This window comes from Salmo salar, chromosome ssa12 (genome assembly GCF_905237065.1).
Source record: "Salmo salar chromosome ssa12, Ssal_v3.1, whole genome shotgun sequence".
Lineage (NCBI taxonomy): Eukaryota > Metazoa > Chordata > Actinopteri > Salmoniformes > Salmonidae > Salmo > Salmo salar.
Genome location: NC_059453.1, coordinates 48,719,458 through 48,733,115, shown reverse-complemented (window position 1 = coordinate 48,733,115; position 13,658 = coordinate 48,719,458). Strand labels below are relative to the sequence as shown.

The following is a 13,658-nucleotide window of genomic DNA, read 5'->3' as shown; positions in this document are numbered from 1 at the left end:
TCCAAGCCACTTCACAGAGCACCCCTGCAACGCAAGGGTGTGTCTTACCCCTGGAGCTTGATCCAGATCGACTGGGTCGGCCCAGTTGCCAGGTCGGCCAGAGGCAACAAGTATCTCCTCACAGTGACTTGCGCATTCCCAAAGTGGGTGGAGTGCCTGCTGGCGACCAATGACACAGCGGAAACCACAGCCGTTCTTTTGCTAAACCACGTTTCAGTCGTTTCGGCCTGCCAGGAGAAACCGTGGACAGCGACAGAGGAACCCACTTTTCGGCAGCTGTAATGACCGAACTGTGGAGGCTTCTGGGAGTCAAAGCTAAACTCCACATCGCATACCACCCTAGGAACTCGGGGAGGGTAGAAAGGAGCAACCAAACAATCGTCAGAATCTTGAGGAAATATGTGGCAGCCAACCACAAAGATTGGGACCTCAAACTCCCATTGGTACTGATGGCGATCAGAGCCACACGCAACAGGTCTACGGGAATAACACCCTTCGAGATGATGACGGGCCGGCAAATGACACTTCCACTGCATCTCCGGTACCAACCGGGAGATGTCGCCGCAGCCACCGCCTACATGGCTCATCAATACATGACTGACTTGCGGAACCATCTCCAGACTACCTTTACGTATGCTCAAGGAAAGTTGGAAAGAAGTGCAGAAGGTGACAAGACCTATTATGACTAAAAAGCCTCACACCAGGTGTTCGAGGTAGGGGATAAGGTGTGGTACTACATATACACCAAACCCGTGGGCGTCGCAACTAAGTTCCTGGTCAAAACCAACCCAGCAGACGTAATCACGAACGGACCCCCTACGAGAATCGTTCTCCGCGACGATCCAGGACTCCTCATAACTAACTGCAGAGTACACACGCAGAGGGTATATGTCCTCCTAGATGCAGAGAATGTGTACCACCAACACATTCCACCTGCGGCGCATTTGAGTTGGGCCGGGGCTGACTGGACCAGCCAGGCAATTAAGCACGCCCAGCTAGACACAGCCCATATGTTGGCCCAACTCCAAAAGTTCACAGTAACCCAGTCAGAACTAGCCGAGCCCAGGCGAGAAAAACTATTCGTCGGGGCACTACTATCGATAGGGGCAGCCGTAGGGTCACTATTTGCCCTAGGTACCACTGCCGTCAACGCAGTCAGTCTAGCCACAGTCAAGAGGAATGTTAGGGAGATTACTGAAGAGATGCCACGTATCCAGCAGCAGATGAAGGCACAGGCCCTCAGGGTGCAACATGTGGAAAGTCTCTCCAGGACACTATTCTGGTGGTCAACACAAACGCTACTTTCCTGAACAAAACTATCCTGTCTGTAGGAAAGCTAGCAGAGGTCATGAACCATGACTATGCCCATGTCCAATTGGTACAATTGTTACTGGAGGATTTTCTCCGTGAAGTTAGCTCTTCTATGGACCACTTGGCCATGAATAGAATCCCCTCATATCTAGTGCCCCTCTCAATGGTGCACGACATATTGACCTCAGCTACTTCAACCACGATAAGGCCGTTACAGTCACATTTGGCCTATAGTCTGTGGTCGGCCATCCCAATACATGTTGATGTGGATCGTAATGAAGTGGGTTTTCTACTGACGCTGCCGGTCGTTGAACTGGAGAATATCTATAGATTGAAAACGGTTCTCAATGTAGGATTTTGGTGTGACAGTACCCACGTAAAGATTGCCACGCCCCCGGTTGTAGCTTACCAGGAAAACAACCCAGATTTCTATCTCACCCCTAACCTGCTAATGTGTACTCTAACCAAAGATGTCCACTACCTCTGTCCTAGCAAACCGTTTGTCAGGGATAACACTGAGCGTCTTTGTGGTATAAAAGCTATCACCAGCGAAGAACGCTGTAGAGCCAAACTAACAGCCAGGGATGGGGCCACCTCCACCGATGGTTGGTCAACACACCGTTCGCGTCCGCCACTATGACTTACGAACGCCATGACTCCATCACCCAATTGAACCTCCCCAACCAGACTGTTTTTGTTAATTAAGGTACCAGAGGGGGCGATTATTCACATAGACGCTCTATACCAACTTCCCGACGACAGGATAGACACAGAGATTGAAATGCCGGACGCTTTTGCTAAACGTTCCCTTGAGTTACCACAAGCCATTCAATACCAAATCCAGTACAAGGGACGCATGAATGTTGATCTTAGCATACTGGATGAGGCACTTTTAGTCGACCCGACTGACTACAGACCAAAAGACTGGTCTGTCGCCCGCTCTTGGATGGTGCCTGACAGTATCCTGACTGTTACTATGATCCTTGGTCTTATTTCCCTTGGCATGTGCACCTACTACGTACACAGGCACACACGTGCAATGGAAGACCTAATGAGGTCTTATACTAGGATCACTCATGTGACGGAAGCGATCCCAATTTTTGGAAAGTTGGCAATGGATCCGGAAACCCCCTTAGGGGGCTCAGTCCCAGCCTCCTCTCCCGAACTTGCTAGGTCGGCCCAGTAATGTCCCCGATGTAAGCTTTGGCCTTCAGGGGCAAAGTTTTTCCAAGTGCCTTAACTACCCACCTGCAAGTAGGATCATGCTATGATGATCCACAAACCAGGACATCCGATGGTCATTCTTATGGTGGGTTGCAACATGCAGAATCCTTCCAAGTTGAACCCCCCCAATGGGGGACTGTCATGACTGTCCTGATCAGGTCAGGTTACAGGAGACCACAACCCTACAGATTATCTCTCACCCCCAACAGAGGAGGAGAGATCTAGGGGTCTGAAGATGTGGGGGTTTTATGACCCCTCACGCCCATGATAAATCTTAGGCCACAGACGAAATTCCTTTGTCCTCACTATGGAGAACCAGCCTCAGAACATTAAACATGCAATAAAGGGACTTTGGAACAATGGTTTCCGTCAGCCACAATGGTGGTCATGACGATAGATGGAATATGAAAATGTATGTAATTTTTGTTTTGTTATTAAAGGTTAACAGATGACGTTATTACGAAAACATTGTACCTTTAAGAGTTTTCCCAGTATATGCCTGATGTTTATACATTGTACATTGTATGGAAAATGTCCAAATTAAAGAGAATGTTTTGGTAAAGATGAAATGTGAAGTTAGTTGTCTAAAATTGGATTTGAGTAAAATCTAGGCCTTGCCTCTTAACTTGGTACGCCCAGAGAATTGCCCTAAAGGCGGTTACGCCCACTTCTGACCCGAAGGTATAAGACAGGGGAGTGAAGAATGAACAGATCAGACCAAGTGACCCAAGCTGCAGCCAAGGTCTAAAAGGTCAACGAAATCCACAACGCCACACAAGGTTGAAGACAAAGAAATCTTTTTCTACCCAAGCTACGGATGAGTAGCTGTGTCTAAGCGGGTGAATTCAAGCCGAACCACCTAGCCTCCACTCTCCATTGAATCATGGTATCTACACTGTTTCATTCCTACACTGTGAGCTCTGAGCTACAGAGCTGTCTGTCCTCAGAAGAGCCCTTCCAAAGCAAGGGCGAGGAATCAGACCACTAAGCCAAAAGGGACACTGACATCGTGAGGACAACCAGAGAGTTGCGTCGGAGAAGTGCGTCCTTGAGAAGCCTAAACGACCCATGCGGAGCTTCCCATCTGAGACCTCCAACACGTAATTACACCATTATATTCTGACCCATAAGAGCGGCAGTTCGGGGTAAGGCTAGGGTTAAAATAAGCATAGCTGACAAATGCACCCAAATGTATATTTCTCTTGTGTACTTTCTTTTTTTCGCTCTCTTTTAAATCCCCATTTTGGGTAACACGCGCCATAGTGTGTTGGCCCTTTATACTAAGTCCTAATCACTAGCCTAGACTGTGTTTTGTGTATGTGTATCTTTTATCATCATTTTAGCTTTCTAGTAAATAAATAATCAACTAAGATTGGTGTGGTACGAACTCATTGGTGGGACCCGGGTCCGTGCAGATTCCCAGATTATGCGACGTTCAGAATGAGACTGTAGAGGAAATTGATTAATTAGCGACTGTTGTAAAATCGATATTCTGATATTCTTTGAGTTAATTTGGGAAATAGAAACTCAATAAAACTAATTTTCCCATGGTGCCCCAGGTTAATGAGTTAATGATTGCTTGATTCATTTAATCACGCAATTATAAACCGTTAATCATTCGATGAGCAACAGTGGTCACATTAACTAATACAACGTCACGACACAGTACATGATGATACATTTTCCATGTTAAGAAATTAGAGACAGAGAGAGAGAGGTAGGGAGAGAGGGAGGGAGAGAGAGGGAGAGAGAGAGAGAGAGAGAGAGAGAGAGAGGTGTTTGTGTCTGGGTTTTGTACATACTGTGCATTCGGAAAGTATTGAGACCCCTTCCCTTTTTCAATTTTTTTTAAAGTTCTGCTTTCGTCTAAAATGTATCTAAAAAAACAATCTCATCAATCTACACACATTACCCTATATTGACAAAGCAAAAACAGGTTTTTAGAAATGCTAGCAAATGTATTAAAAACATTTTTTTAAATAACTTATTTACATAAGTTTTCAGACCCTTTGCTATGAGACTCGAAATTGACTTCAGGTGCTTCCTGGTTCCATTGATCATCCTTGAGATTTTTCTACAACTTGATTGGAGTCCACCTGTGGTAAATTCAATTGATTGGACATGATTTGGAAAGGCACACACATGTCTAGATAAGGTCCCACAGTTAACAGTGCATGTCAGAGCAAAAACCAAGCCATGAGATCAAAGGAATTATCTGAAGAGCTCCGAGACAGGATTGTGTCCAGGCACAGATCTGGGGAGGGTACCAAAATATTTTTGCAGCATTGAAGGTCCCTAAGAACAGTGGTCTCTATCATGTTTAAATGGAAGTCTGGAACCACCAAGACTCTTCCTAGAGCTGGCCGCCCGGCCAAACTGTGCAATCAGTGGAGAAGGGCCTTCGTCAGGGAGGTGACCAAAAACCCGATGGTCACTCTGACAGAGCTTCAGAGTTCCTCCGTGGCACATTGTTCACATGGTTGACATCAGCAAACCGCTCACTCACACAACGCCATACACGGTGTCTGCCATCTGCCTGGTACAGTTGAAACCATGATTCATCCGTGAAGAGAACACTTCTCCAGGGTGCCAGTGGCCATCAAAGGTGAGCATTTACCCACTGAAGTCGGTTACAGCGCCAAACTGCAGTCAGGTCAAGACCCTGGTGAGGACGACGAGCATGCAGATGAGCTTCCCTGAGATGGTTTCTGACAGTTTGTGCAGAAATTCTTCAGTTCTGTAAACCCACAGTTGTCCCGGAGGCTGGTCTCAGACAATCCTGCTGGTGAAGAAGCCAGATGTGGATATCCTGGGTTGGCGTGGTTACACGTGGTCTGCAGTTGTAAGGCCGGTTGGACGTACTGCCAAATTCTCTAAAATAACATTGGAGGCAGCTTATGGTAGAGAAATAAACATTCAATTCTCTGGCACCAGCTCTGGTGGACATTCCTGCAGTTAGCATGCAAATTGCACACTCCCTCAAAACTTGAGACATCTGTGGCATTGTGTTGTGTGACAAAACTGCACATTTTAGAGTGGCTTTTATTGTCCCCCGCACAAGGTGCACCTGTGTAATGATCATGCTGTTTAATCAGCTTCTTGATGTGCCACACCTGTCAGGTGGATGGATTATCTTGACAAAGGAGAAATGCTCACTAACAGGGATGTAAACAAATGTATATGCAACATTTGAGAGAAATAAGCTTTTCGTGCGTATGGAGAATTTCGGGGATCTTTTATTTCAGCTCATGAACCATGTGACCAACACTTTACATGTTGTGTTCGTGTGTGTGATCTCATGCATGCGCCTGTGTGTGCGCGTGTGTCTTTCTGATGGATTTGCGTTGTCGCGTGTGTCTATGGAGGGTGTGGTTCGAATGTGTTTGGCTGATTGCACTAAGTAGAGGTTGGAGAGTGACATGCTTCAGGCCAGTACCTGTCTATCAAGACTGATGGTCTGAAGACCTTCTGCATTTTTGCTATGCTATGCTCCTTGTTATTATAAACCTCTGTCTATCATTCTGATCTCTTATACAAATGTGTCCCTTTTCGTGTTTTGATCTTTTCCTCATCTCCATTGACAACTATAGAATCTTCATTCCATACTATGAAAATGCTGTTGGTGAATGACATGGACACATTTCATGAAATTGTCCCTTTTGGTGTGCGTGAGGATAACAGCATCCCCCTATAAAATGACTCTTATGGACACTCATAGAATAAATATGTCACAGCACATAAAGAGGTTGTTTTTTTCTCCAAGTACTTTAATGGGTCTCAGAACGAGCAGAGAGAAAAACATGTGCCACAATGACACCTGCTGGTGACTCGAATGGACACTAGGGGTCGACTTTCAGGGGCCTTTTAGGAAAATCTTACCCCCAACCTTTCACATTTACCAATTTAAAACAAACCCTTTGTGGGTAGGAAAAGTTACAGTTAGACTGAGGATACAGTTAGACTGCCTGTGATTCCAGGTGGATATGTGTAGCCTGTTTGATATGTCAATATTCTGTTCAGCAGGTAAATACAGTAATAACCTGGCTAGAAAAGTGAAACTACTGGAAGGGTGAACGGTAGGTTGGAGGCATAGGTCCACAGTAAGCTAATCGCCCGTGATGACGCAATCTCCTCATTTGTTGCTCTCAGCCGCCTGTTCCTCGACATGGTTGGACGCCGCATCAGAAGCCACATTCGAGGTCACCTCGGCATCAACGGTCTTGACGAAGGTGGTCTGGGATTTGTTGTTGGTGACAGTGGAACTGCTATTGACACTGACGCTGGCATCCATGTCTCTGCTAGTAGCCAGGCTGTTGCTGCCTCCCAGGCTGATACTGGCATCCACGTCTCTGCTGGTAGAGACCTGGATACCGTTGGTGCCTCCCAGGGTGATGCTGCCAGGCAGGTCGAAGCTGCTGCCTATATGGCTGCTCTCATGGCCACTGACGTAAGTGCTGCTGCCGTAGCTGGTCCTGCTGCCCTTGTATCCCCCCATTGAGCCGCTGACATAGCTGGTGGTGCGACTGCTTTCCAAGGGGTAAGAGTTGTAGTTCATTGCTGGAAGTGGAAATTAACATGTCGGGTTATTGGAGTATACATGAATTTGTGTAATTTATTTCTCCCACTTATTTGACTAGTACAATGTACATCAGTGGAGGCGGCTGAGGGAAGGACATCTCATAATAATGGCTGAAATGGAGCAAATGGAATGGCATCAAACACATGGAAACCATGTGTTTAATGTATTTGATACCCTTCCACTCATTCCTCTTATGGACTCTTATGGACACCCATATCATGAGCCATTATCACAAGTCTGTCCTCCCCAATTAAGGTGCCACGAACCTTCTGTGATGTAAATTAATAAATAATAAGCAACAAGTGAAACAGCATAGCTGTGGTTTGTGAGGGCATTCACTTACAAGAAGACTGTTTGGAGATGTTGACTGACTTGATTCCATTCACCAGCCTGGGGAGAGGAGAGGAGAGGAGAGGAGAGGAGAGGAGAGGAGAGGAGAGGAGAGGAGAGGAGAGGAGAGGAGAGGAGAGGAGAGGAGAGGAGAGGAGAGGAGAGGAGAGGAGAGGAGAGGAGAGGAGAGGAGAGGAGGGATATGTTCAGTGAGCAAATTAACTCATTGGTCATCATCAAATTCTCCTAATCTTAGAGTCTCATGCCTGAATGCTTTCCTCCTTACTTCCTGTGACTAATCTATAAGAACATGGGCTCAAGTCTCGTACCTGCTCTCCTCTCCTTCCAGCAGCTTCCTGTAAGTGGCGATCTCAATATCCAGGGCCAGTTTGACATTCAACAGCTCCTGGTACTGGCGTACTTGCATGGTCATATCCTGCTTGGCTCTCTGCAGGGCCACCTCGAGGTCGTTAATGCGAAGCCTGGCGTCCTTCACCGCCAGCTCACCACGCTCCTCCGCCTCAGCGATCTGGTTCTCCAGGTGGCCGCGCTGTTTTCAAGCAAACAATGTTTTTAGTCATGTTCCTATTGGTAGATGTTGGTTACCCTACAACTGAATAAGAGAGACAGTCTAGCCACACCAGGGGTGTTATATAAAAATACACTGAGATACATATTTACTGAGAGACGTAATGTGGCATTCACCTGACCCTTCATCATGTCAATTTCAGACTGATATCTCATGATTTTTCGGTTCATATCTACGATCTCTGCCTTGGTGTTTTTCAGGTTGTCCTCATAGTTGGTGGCTGACACCTGCATCTGTTCATACTGTTACAGAGACAAAATCATGTTACTGTCACCAGCCAAAATATAGAGACATAACAGTGAAGTCATCCATCAATGCTAGCCTCTAGCTAGCAGTGTGGACACCTGAGACATTCCATTGACTTCATTCCAGCCATTATTATAAGCCGTCCTCCCCTCAGCAGCCTCCACTCCTATCCACACTAACATACCATTTAGGCATTGGGCATCCATTCTCAGTGAGATGCTAGTATGGACAGTGGAGCATAGCCAGTATTAAATCTTGGAAAGGTCACGTAGGCGAGAGGGGTTTCGGGGGTCTCACGGGAGAAGGGGCTTACTTTCTGCGTGTACCAGGTCTCTGCCTCAGCTCTGCTGCGGTTGGCGATGTCCTCGTACTGAGCACGCACTTCAGCCACGATGGAGTCCATGTCCAGGTTACGGCTGTTGTCCATCTCCACCACAACTGAGGTGTCCTTGATCTGGCCCTGCAGCTCACGCAGCTCCTGAAGAACCAAGAGAGGATAGAGAGAAGCCTTTAGATTTCAGAAAGCATCTACTCTTCACACAATTTATTCAAAATCCAATGGAATCTACAGCATAGGTTAGGCCAGGGGTCTCCAACCTTTTCTACCATGACGCAAGCTAAAAAAAAAATTCTCGCTTTCAAATAGGTACATTCTTCTCTTCTCCTCTCCCATGCAACTCTTTCCCGGGTCCTTAGTGTACAAGAGAATGTAGTGCACTATGTTTTCTGTCAATATACCTGGTAAAATTATGGTTAATAAAAAACACTTAGGGGGCCACTATGAAATCAGTGATTTCTTTGCAAAATGTTGTTTTATATTTTTCCTGCTTTTAGATTTTTGAGGGATTTTAACTCTTAAAATTACAATATGTTTATAGAGAAACACTGAAATTGGATGTTCTGAGTAAATGTCAATGTCACTGCTTAAATAAACTTTTAAAAATATATCTTTTTGAGTGTAATTCCCCATTAATTGCGCATCTGGCCCTTTAATTGTGCATCTAGTGTGCCATCTAATGTGCCTGTCTAGTGATGGGTCTGTACTGCTGCTGCTGTTTCATGGCAAGCTTAGCAAATAACAAATAATAGATACAAATGACGAACTTACTCATGATACACTTCTGCCAGGTAAGCCTACTTTTCCATTAACAGTATTTCTGTCAACACACAAGGCAGTTATCACATCAACCGGCTCTGGTGATGTCTTTTCTGTGAGTGGGCTCATTTGTTTCCGTTCACCTAAAAGAGACGTTAATTTGGCTGTCACATCCTGACCAGCAGAGGGAGCAATTGGATTCGTTTTGGTCAGGATGTGGCAGGGTTTTTGTGTGTGTGTGAATGGTTGTGTTGGTGATTAGGACTCCCAATTGAAGGCAGGTGTGTTGAGTTGCCTTTGATTGGGAGTCCTATATAGGACTGTGTGTTTTTCTTTGGGGTTGTGGGTAATTGTTTCTTGTTTAGTGTGGTTGCACCTGACAGGACTGTTGGCTGTCAGTTTTCTTGTTTTGTTAAATTGTATAGTGTTCCGTTGATTAAAATATGATGAACCCTAACTCCGCCACATTTTGGTCCACTTTCTGTAACTGTTACAGAAAGTGGACCAAAATGCTGCGGAGTTAGGGTTCGTCATATTTTAATTAATCAACGGAACACTATAAAATTTAACAAAATAAGAAAACTGACAGCCAACACAGTCCTGTCAGGTGCAACCACTATGACAAGAACACTATAACAAAAACAAACTGAGAAAACTGACAGCCAACAGTCCTGTCAGGTGCAACCACACTAAACAAGAAACAATTACCCACAACCCCAAAGAAAAACACACACTCCTATATAGGACTCCCAATCAAAGGCAACTCAACACACCTGCCTTCAATTGGGAGTCCTAATCACCAACACAACCATTCACACACACACAAAAACCCTGCCACATCCTGACCAAAACTAATCCAATTGCTCCCTCTGCTGGTCAGGATGTGACATTGGCTCCCAAACGGCTCTTTGTTCAGTAATGCTTAGAAATGGACCTAAAACCATGAGAAAATAGTACATCTCTAATTTAATGCCTAAAACATTGCCTACCATTATGTCAGATTGTGAAATATGAGTTCAAAACATTTTTACCTGACAAAATTATTAGATTGCCTGCAACAAAACAAAAATGGACAACTGAATGAGGCTCTCTTCTCACTATAATGTTCCTGCATTGAGGAATTATCATCCTCAAATAATGTTTTTATAACTTATCCCCAGATAACTGCTAATCAAGCAATAGTAAAAGTACGCTAATCAGGGAGCCAAATTAATGGCTCTTTCACATACGCGATTCGGTTCCCGATGTTCACCAAAAAGCAATAATGCTGGAAATTAATTAGCAGACATTGTTTTAGGTTTGGCTTTGTAAGCTAATATTGGCTAACCAGGGGTGGGATAACGTCAAGTTCCGTTGGTTAAATAGTAGCTGGGGGCTTGCATTGTGATATTCATGAGAATTGCTTATGACATTTTGCGGTGGAACACGTGAAAATTGTGGGTGGTCTTTGAGCTACTGGTAACTACTGGTAGCTTGCGATTGATCTGTTGGAGATCTCTGAGCTAGGCTTTCAAATGTTTTCTGTCAGTCACTCCCATTGCAATACAGACATGGTACATTACCGCGTCATAGATAGTCCTGAGGAATTCAATCTCATCAGTAAGACAGTCCAGCTTGGCCTCCAGCTCCGTCTTGACAATGTAGGCAGCATCTGCATCCTGAGAAAGCATAGCAGAACATACCTGGATCATGTACTTTTCTACTTCAGCCCATTTTTTTAAAGTTATGGTTAAGCAACAATGCACTGTAAGTTATCCATGTTGGTGGGGGCTTGTAGAATTATCAAGTCTACTGACCTTCTTGAGGAGAACAAAGTTGTTTTCAGACTCGGTACGCTTGTTGATCTCATCCTCATACCTGAGAATAGAGCAAGCCCATCAATCAAACAAGAAACATTGCTGACAAGCTTAAAATTAAAGAACGTTCATGATTAAAGATTTGAATGTATTCAATCAAAAACAAAAGTTCCTTGAAATCATAACACTGTATTTGAGACACAGATTTGGGTCCCTCCTAGGCAAAATGGTTTAATTCGAACTATACAACATACGCTACTTTTAAGTGAAGAAAGTAGTTCAATAATAATCACATTTTGGTGAACTACCCCTTTAACTTTTAATGTCAAACCCACTCACTTGTTCTTGAAGTCCTCAACCAGACCCTGCATGTTCTTCAGCTCCCCTTCCAGCTTCATCTTCTCGTTGCCCAGACCGTCGAGCTGTCTGCGCAGGTTGGAGATGTAGGCCTCAAACATGGCATCGATGTTGGAGCGGGTGGTGGTCTGGTCCTGCAGGAGGCTCCACTTGGTCTCCAGCATCTTGTTCTGCTGCTCCAGGAAACGCACCTGCAGGGACAAAAGGGAAATGGTCAGTGTCATTGACTGAAACTTGTGAATGAGGATGGATGAAGGAAGGAAGGGATGGCTGAGGGAGAAAGAAAGGAAGGGTGGATGGAAGGCACGAACAAACAAATGAATGAATGGATGGATTAATTAATGTATGAATTCATGTGCATATACTATAAATGAATGGAGCAAAAGTGTCAATGTATGTATAGACTGAAGAATGGCCAACAAACAAATGTGTCATTGAAGCAGAGTACTGTGTTTCATCACGATGTGGCACTCTTTCTCAATCAAAGTTACACATATGATTCATGTTGTTCAAGTGTTTTTTGACCTCATGCCCCAGGGTGGGGTTCCACTCAAACACAAGCATGGAGGAGAGAACAGAGGCGTGTATCGCTAAGGTGTGGAGGAGGGGTCGAGGAGTGGTCAAATGTTAACCTTCCGGTTGATTTATGACAGTTATGTTTTATGACTTATTTATGACAGTTAGAAATTGAATTATTTGATTCTTTACAAATAAGGGATGCTTGAAACATGTAATCAATGTAGTTGACAGTTGATAAGCCCTGTGCAGGAATGGGCTGATATATCTGACAGTGAACCTGCCATATCCTGTTTGAGTGGGTAGGCCACAATGGCACATTGAGCAAAGAGGATCCTGTGAACAACAAATCCATAGTAGCCTACAAAATCTACAGACAACAATGTGTCCCCACATACCGTTTTGAAGATTTAAGAGTCAGTAGCTAATGCTAGAAGGGGTTACCAAACATCAAACTCTGTTATTCATACAACCAACCTCATCTTGTACCTCTGGCCCTATTTCTGTCTCCACCCATCTTTCCACTCTTTCTTTTACAGTAAAAGGGTAGTGGTCAGTGCGGGAGGGTTTTCTGTTGATAACTAAGTTTGCATTTTATATTCTTGCATGCCTAAGTGTACCCAATTAGTCATATAATGTATTTCCATAGTTTTGTTCACAATGTACATTCAATTTTGTGCATAATGTTTTGCACAATGGTTATAGCTAACATAAAAAATCCTAAATAGATAACCGAAATCACAAGAGAATCTGCCCCTTCCCAAAGGCCAAGTTAATACAAACCAGACATGGGTCAGGTATTTTACCGTGCAGTACTGTAAAATACCTGAGGTGAGTTAGATTTAGCTTGACCGCTGTGCAGAGTGGGCGGGGTTTGCACCTTCAGGACTACTCCATTGGCCCCATTGTACAAGACAAGCTAAATCAAGTTCAGTTCCAGTGTGTGAAAGTATTTGGAATGCACTATGCATTTGACCCTGGTGTGATCGGAACTCTGACCTTATCGATGTGATCGAGAAACTGACCTTATCGATGAAGGACACGAAGCGGTTGTTGAGGGTCTTGATCTGCTCCTTCTCGTGGGTGCGGACCACCTGGATGTTGGGGTCGATCTCCAGGTTCAAGGGGGCCAGCAGGCTCTTGTTCACCTGAATAGCGGTGATCTGAGGGGGTCCCGTACATGTCATCTTCCCACCCCCCATCCCCATACCACCACCCATACCCATACCACCCCCCATTCCCATACCACCGCCAACACCCATGCCCGCATACCCAAACTCCATCACGCCCCCTCTTTGCCCAGTCCCTCCAGCCATGTACCCCCCAACTACCCTATAGCCACCTGCTGCCACACCCCCGGCGCTGCTGCCAACACCCCCATAAGAGCTGCGGACGCTGTAGCTCTGTTGTCTGGCTCTGCCGCCATAGCCATCGGAAAAGGAGTTGCTGCTGAAGTTTTGAGACCCCATGCCTGCAGAGGAGGACCTCAAAGAGTAGCTGGTGCTCTTCACAGCTCTGGTGGACATGATGACTTAGGTTTTAGCGCTACAGTAGGTGGTCTGTAGAGACTGGGAGATTCGCTGCAGAGAGAGAGACTCGTGCAGATGGAGCTCA

General features: G+C 45.2%; 1 protein-coding gene across 1 annotated transcript; it reads right to left on the bottom strand.

The window, feature by feature from the left end:
* Window positions 1-6,281: 6,281 nt before the first annotated feature.
* On the bottom strand, window positions 6,282-13,658 carry LOC106565228 (intermediate filament protein ON3). The gene is made up of 9 exons (XM_014132107.2): window positions 13,070-13,658; window positions 11,511-11,719; window positions 11,172-11,232; window positions 10,938-11,033; window positions 8,593-8,757; window positions 8,150-8,275; window positions 7,774-7,994; window positions 7,458-7,504; window positions 6,282-7,092 (listed from the first exon to the last, which is right to left on the bottom strand). Exons 1-9 carry the CDS (start codon window positions 13,568-13,570, stop codon window positions 6,668-6,670), a joined length of 1,851 nt encoding a protein of 616 aa, XP_013987582.2. The 5' UTR covers window positions 13,571-13,658; the 3' UTR covers window positions 6,282-6,667.